Source organism: Panthera uncia, chromosome F1 (genome assembly GCF_023721935.1).
Source record: "Panthera uncia isolate 11264 chromosome F1, Puncia_PCG_1.0, whole genome shotgun sequence".
Taxonomy (NCBI): Eukaryota; Metazoa; Chordata; class Mammalia; order Carnivora; family Felidae; genus Panthera; species Panthera uncia.
Window position 1 is genome coordinate 9,659,294 of NC_064813.1, and position 7,388 is coordinate 9,666,681.

The 7,388-nt window shown below is 47.8% G+C and overlaps 1 protein-coding gene across 1 annotated transcript in view; it reads left to right on the forward strand.

Moving 5' to 3' along the window:
• The window catches only part of STYXL2 (serine/threonine/tyrosine interacting like 2), a 29,749-nt gene that overhangs the window by 11,383 nt on the left and 10,978 nt on the right, over positions 1–7,388 (forward strand). Inside the window, exons 3-4 of the mRNA XM_049633866.1 lie at positions 3,310–3,404; positions 6,696–6,927. Coding sequence (XP_049489823.1) covers positions 3,310–3,404; positions 6,696–6,927 — 327 coding nt within the window. The remainder of the gene's footprint in view (positions 1–3,309; positions 3,405–6,695; positions 6,928–7,388) is intronic.

The following is a 7,388-nucleotide window of genomic DNA, read 5'->3' on the forward strand; positions in this document are numbered from 1 at the left end:
ATTTACATCCTATCCTCAACACTAGATAATGCTGAGCTCAGTTTACTGTGGTTCACCTGCTTGCCTCAGCAGCCAAGAACAGACACATCATGGGGCTGGGGGAAGAATCTGTTCTTTACCCCCCTCCTTTCTCAACCATGAAGCCTCCAACTCCTGAAAAGTGTACTGGGTAGAGTCTCCCAGAGTCTCAGACTCACTGACCCGTTAGCTGCCTCTCAATCTTGACCACCCACAAGAGGGGAGGATGCTCTCACCCATTTCCATTTTCAGATTTGAATTTCAAATTCTCCCCTATCAAACCCACAGCCTCAGAGTTCAGGTCCATTTAGGACAGATGCTCAGTTCCCTGTATTTGTCGTGGAAACCAAATCCACACGACGACCTGGCGTCTGTGTTGTTTAGGGAAAACGGCGTGATCGTGGGCTTCGCGGAGAGTTCCAGGCGGGGATCCTGGGGACACTGCCGGGTGAGTCCCTGGCCAGCCTTTCCACACAGCTGCCAGGTGAGGGCTCCTCCTGTGTCCCTTTTCAGTTTGTGCCCATTGTTTAGAAAACCCATTACAGGAGTGAGAAAACCTCTTCAGAGCGCAGAGCACAGGGAAAACCACCCTGAGGGAGAAAAGAGGTGCGGGGCCAGGAGAAAGCCCCTCTCATCCCGCAGCAACACAAGGGTTCTCTGCTCATTACCTGGTCAGGGTTTTGCTGTGATTTCCCCCCCAAACCTTGTTTGACGTAATACTGACCCTTAATAAACAAAATGGTTATTTTACTAATACTAGTATGACTAATATTGCTTACAAACGAAAGAATAAAACTCCCTTAGTAAATATTGTTTGTTTATTTATGGGGATGTGACTCCCATTTCTATACAAGTTGAGGCTCTGACCCTAGTTTTATGAAGTGTTGCTATTTGAAAACTGAGACTGCCCTGAAACCTGGGCCCACGATGTCCACAGGGAGATGGGCTTCTGCAAAGTCCCATCGCACTAGGAAACTGGGTGAGGAAGGGAGGCCAAAAGATTAGCCTCCCAACAGCCCAAGGGAAACCAGTGCAAGCTGAAGCTGGAAAGGAGAAAGAGGCCAGAGATGGAAGGGCCTGGAGGCCACTGGGTTTGCTCCCCAAAGTGGTGTGCGGGCACCTTGCCCAGTACTTGGCAAATTCCGTCCATTCATCCATCCGTCCGTCTGTTCATCCATCTGTCCACCCACCCTTCACTCAGTGTGATCTGTCTGTCTGATCACCTTCACTGGTCTGGAGCTACAGGGGCCGAAGAAAGGACCTAATGTGTGCCTTTACAGACCTCACACCTGCCCCCACCAGGTGTTTTATTCTTTTCTACCTTCACCAAACCACGGGACGTCTCCAGTTCATCCAAGGATCATATCCCACACACCTCACCTTTAATCCACCCCCACTCTCCAGTCACGCTTACTTAAAAATGCATCTTCTGGAGTGCTGGGAGTGCCAGGGGAGTGTCATTCTTGGTGCAAGAATGGGAATCCCTCAGGAATTACCAACGACAGTGCCCACTGTGCTGTCCCTTATGCTGCATGGGCAGGTCTAGCCCCATCCTGGGTAGAGTCGTAGGCTACTCCTTTGTTTTGGCAAAGCGATTTCCTCCTCCGTAGGCTTTCTAGCCCTGAGCACACCATTCTCCAAGGCGGTGACTCTAATGTGGATTTCTATGAGAAAATTGTCCTGCTAATCGATTCGGCTACACTTACCTTCACTCGAGTTAGCTCCGGTCAGTTTAACTGGACTCACTGCCACTCAGAACAGGATGGCCCTATGTTTGCATCATAGCCCTGCCTCTTATTGACTGCCGTGGGGGAATTTCATTAGCCTATCTGGGCCCCAGTTTCCTTACTTAAAATAAACAGAAATGATAGTACCTGCTGCGTGGGAGTTTCGCCAGGATGAAACTCATAAAGGAGCCCCAAAATGGTATCCATTCGCAACACAACGAATGAAAAATAGACCAAGGAACATCCCTGGGAAGTTTCTAAATACTGAAAACCAAAAAAAAAAAAAAAGAAAAAAAAAAAATCCTATCAGTTTCCATAAAGATAAAATAAGTCAATTTGCAAGGATCAGGAAACACACTGACTTCAGACTTTTTAAAAGCAAAAAGACAGTAGAACAGAGGTTCCAATTCTGGGTAAGTCGGCAAACACACCCACCACGGTCCCATGGATTGCCTTTATAAAACCTGAACAGAAGGAGACAGCAACGGTTCAGGGACTCTGGAAAGTAAATAGTAGCAGGCAGGTTGAGGAAGATAGAATTCAAAGTACAACCAAACCAGCAATATGAGTATCATTTTTTCCCTCTGGAATACCCAGTTGTGACTGGAGGCAATGGAAACAGTAGCCTGGGGTGCCTAAAAATGGAATATTACCCGACAGTAAGAAGGAGCAAATTATTGATTATTGCAATAGAATAGATTACTCATAGATGCCTTGTACGAAGTGCAATAAGCCAGATACAAAAGACTATGATATGATTCAACTTATATAACATTCTGGGAAAAAGCCACACCGTAGGGACAGAAAACAGATCATCGATTTTACAGGGGATGAGGTTCAGGGAGGGGCTGAACATAAAGGGGCAGCATAAGGGATACTGCGTCCTACCCTTGTTTCTGCCCGTAATTCGCCGCGTTCCTCAGATCCTTTTTGACATCTCTGCTGAATTATTTCTGGAAAAATTGCCTTGACATTTACCTAAGTTACTTTATTGCATCCCTGGTCTCAGGCTGAACCTTGATTGCTTATACTGAGAATCAGGACTGTGCATTTGAGCACACCTTCGGATTTCCCCATGCCAGCCCTTTATTGTGAGCCCGTTCTCTTTCAAACAGGGGAAAGATGTGGGGCATGGAGGGAATGGTGGCCGTCTGCCCAGCCCGCCAAGCCAGCAGCACCTTGGTTAGGGCCATGCTATGGTATTGACAACAGAGGAACGGGGGCGAGAGGGAAAAAATGAGCAGCACTACAGCCAAGGATGGGAACCCAGTAGAGAAGGTGAGGCCACATCAGGCCCAACCACAGACACTATTCCGTCCACAGCCTGGACTACCTCGTCGTTAAACGCCAGCTTACACAGGAGCCAGCTCCGGTCTGAACACAGGTGGCGACAGCGTCACGGTGTTCTGCATTCTCGGGCTCCCTACACTGAGGAAGGCATTCCCTTCATCTCTCGTTGCTTTGCACTATGCCTGAAGTCAGATCCAGGGGTCTTGTCTAGTCAGAGCGGCTCCCGTTCAGATGCCGCCCAGAACCTTCTCACACAGATGTCCTCTTCTCTCAGGTACTCAATGGTCTCAGATGCAGAAACAGAAAGCATTTTCATGGAACCCATTCACCTGTCTTCAGCTGTTGCAGCTAAACAGATCATCAATGAAGGTAATGCCATCAGAAGGCGGTTGGGAGCAGGGAGAGCCCACGACTCATCTGGGGACCCTCGGAAGGGGCCCCGTGGAAGATGTCAGTGTGCTTCCCAGGTGCTGCCCGTCACATTAAGAGGAACAGATCTGAGGAGGCATTTCTGCCAACACAAGTCACTATCCACCTTCATGAGGCGGAGGTGGAAATTATTATGTATCAGGGTGAATGGATAACTCTGTCGAGTCAACAGCCGGGGAGGCATTTCCAGTCTGCTCCTATGGCCTCCCATTCAGTTCTTTCAGTTAATCTCAGGGGTCCTGGGGTGGCTTATGCTAGAGACACAGACCTGAAAGCCCAAGAAATGACCAGAAGCACCCAGAGAGTTCTGTTCAAAGGGATATCCAGATTTAGATCTGCATTTCCACTAGTGCCTGGAAATGGTTTTCAATCTGAAATATATATAAGGAGGAGGTAGGGAAAGGTGGGGAGGGGAGAAATGTTAATATGCACACAACAGAAAATATACTCATCCTGATTGGATGGATTTTTTTTTCCTAATCAATTAAAAAAAATGTTTTTAACGTTTATTTATTTTTGAGAGACAGTATGAGCAGGGGAGGTCAGAGAGAGAGGAGGATACGGAATCTGAAACAGGCTCCGGGCTCCGAGCTGTCAACACAGAGCCTGACGCGGGGCTCAAACCCACAAACCTTGAGATCACGACCCGAGCCGAAGTCGGACGCTCAACTGACTGAGCCACCCAGGCGCCCCTCTAATCCATTTTGAGCAAATTTCTTTTCTTCTTCCTTTGTCCTGGGTGTCTCTGTCACTGCTGGTGGGATGTCGCTAACGACACAGGGCCCTGCTGGGCTTTGGGCTTAATCCAACATCCACTCGATGGTGGCCACAATCCGGTCCCCGGCCATTGGTCGTGAGAACTGTGCATGCTGCTTGCTCTATATAATCCCGGGTCTTTGTCAGTTCTGGGCTCTTTGGGTCCCCACAGGGTCCCTGAGGACGCCTAGATCTCCTGTTCACCTCGCGAGGAGCCAGAAATTCCATTTGCCTCTGCTTGCGATCTGGGCACCGTGGGAGGCCCCATCTTTTTAAGGAACTCTCAAGTTTTTTCTATTTCACCACCCTACCTGGGGTCTCTGTTCCCTTGCTCCAGGCAGACCAAAGTGGCTTCACCCGGTCCAGATCTCTCTAAATTGCCACAGGGACCACCCTCAGTCCGGAAGTTTTGTTTTTTGTTTCCTCCTGTGTGTTTGGGAACTTCCCTCACCTTCCAGCCTGCATCATCCCTGCTCTGTGTTTCACTCTCTGGACACCCCCTCCATGCCTGAGTTCTTGCTAAGTGAAAATCCAGCTTTAGGAGTTGTGAGAAAACCATTTCCCCTCTTGAAAACTTCACTGTCAAGCCTATAGAATGCTATAGACACGTCTACAGGACGTTGAACACGTAGGTTGAAATCGAAAGCCTTCCTTCGATTCTAGGGTTTAGCTACTCTCCTCTTGTCTGGGGCAGTAAGCTTACAGTTCCTCGATCTTAGTGGCGGAAGGGCGGTAGGGGAAGAAACAGTATATGACAGAGAAAGGAAAAACGTACCAAGTCATATTCCAAGCCATCGCCCTGCTCACCAGTGATCAGAGGGATAAAAATGATTGTTGAAGAATCCTTCATTCTCATGAAAGTCTGCATATGCGTTCTTCTGAAGAAACCTTAGATTGCAGAAATAAATGGGAGAAATTGATGCAGGGCGAGGGGGTGGAGTTGAAACAGGCCGAGGGGTGGACCACAGACCTACTGTAAGCAGGAGCCACCAGCAGGAATGAGGGACTGGGACATTTGTTCCACTGGAAAGGGAAATATCAAGACAGCGACCTGCTATATAAAGAGCTGAGGAAGACAATGCTGTATGTATATTTTCATGAAGCATCGGGGAGTTTTATTTTTTACATGTAGTAAAGGAGAGCCATCTCAGGGGAGGAAAGGAGAGGGGCTTTTACATTTGCTAAGTAAGATCCCAGGAGAGCCAGGGGAGACTGAGTGGTAGAGAAAATAGGAATGATTCATCTATTTTTAAACAAAATAAAGCTCTGGGATTGCAGGGGTTTTCTTCTTTCTGCTTTTGAAACGGAGATCAGAGAACATTTAGAGCTGAGATCTGATGCAGGGATATGGGGGCCCATCGGGTGGTGCGGGAAAGGGAAGAGAGAGAGAGAGAAGGGCTTTAGGGAAAGGGAGTGCTAGAACCCAGAACTCCCAGGACCCGCAGACCCTGAGCAGCAAGCCCGGTGTACTGTTTTTCCCGTGAAGGGCTGGGCCTCGTCTATGTGCCACACGTGGCTGTGCTCTCACGTGAAAGCCACACGTGGCTTTCACCCATCAGGGAAAGCGATGGCCAACACAGGCAACACGCCTTTCTTACTTTTCTTCCATCTCTAGTCAGGATTTTTGGCTCCTAAGTGGCAGGAAAGGATTCGCCCCCCCCCCCACCCCACTATTCTTGCAGACTTTCTCAGAGAAAGAAATATCTGACTCTCCCCCCAGATTTGATCAATTGAGAACAAAAATATTAGGAGCAGGAGAGAGAGGCTCGCTCAAGAGGTGGGTGAATGGATTTTGAACTCATCTAGAATCTGAGTTTTTCTGAGCTGTTGGCAGAAAGGCCCTGAGCGCTGTTTTGGGACTGGCATTGGAGTTCCTGGCAAAACCTTTGCCACCTGTTGGAAAGCTGGGAGGCTGAGACTCACAGGCGCTCGGACGCCAGTGGGAAGAAGCAGACAACGCGTGAAATAAATTAATTAAACGTGTATGGGAAAGTGATCGCACGTGAAGTCTAAAGTTTTACTTTTCCCAAGATTACTTGCCTTACGTATGTAAAGGAGTCAAACTAATAAAGTGACTTACGTTATGAAAGAGTGTCATTTATTCATTTGGTAAATGATTCCACCCTGTATGGAGCACCGTGGGAACTGTAAGTGTGAATCAGACATATACCAGGTACTTAAGGACCTTGGTCTAAGAAGTTGCCAGCCAGCTTGAGAAAAATACAGGAAGGAGTAAAGAAAACCAGTGTCCCTTCACCTATACCAATCTACCTCTGCTGCTGCTGGCCCTGACCACAAGTGTCCAGGCCAGTGCAGGTCCCCTCCCCACCCCGGGCCTTCATTAAGTCCTTCCTGGCATTTGAGCTCATGTCCAGAGTCCTGGCAGCAGACTGGCCAAGAGTGGATTCTCCTGAGGAACAGGGAGCGTCATGGTGCTCTTGACTCTTTGACGAGAATGCTGCCTGTCCCTTCTAGAATTCAAGCCGCGGGGGATCAGAGCCGAGGCAGAGTGTCCAGGCATGCTGGAGTCGGCCGAGCACCTGCTGGTGGAGGACCTGTACAACCGTGTTAGGGAGAAGATGGACGACAGCAGCCTATACAACACCCCCTGCATCCTGGATTTGCAGCGGGCCTTGGTCCAAGACCGCCAGGAGACCCCCTGGAATGAGGTGGATGAGGTCTGGCCCAATATCTTCATAGCAGAGAAGTGAGTCTGACTGAGGGGAGGTCACGACCCTTTGTCCTACCCTTCTGGACAGTGCCCGAGAGCGATGAAACTCCCCCACGTTTGGCAAAGGCCCCAATAACTCCATCAGCAAGTTGATGTTGCCTGATGGGATATTTGGAGCCAGTGATGATACTGATTTTTGTATGTATTGCCAACCACCGAAACATTTCACAAGAGGACAAAGAGGTTACAAATTACATGTATATATATATGATATATATATCATATATATATCATAGTATGATATATATATAGTATAATATATATATAGTATGATATATATAGTATGATACGTATATAGTATGATACGTATATAGTATGATACGTATATAGTATGATACGTATATAGTATGATATATATAGTATGATACATGTATAGTATGATATATATAATATGATACATATATAGTATGATACATATATAGTATGATATATATAGT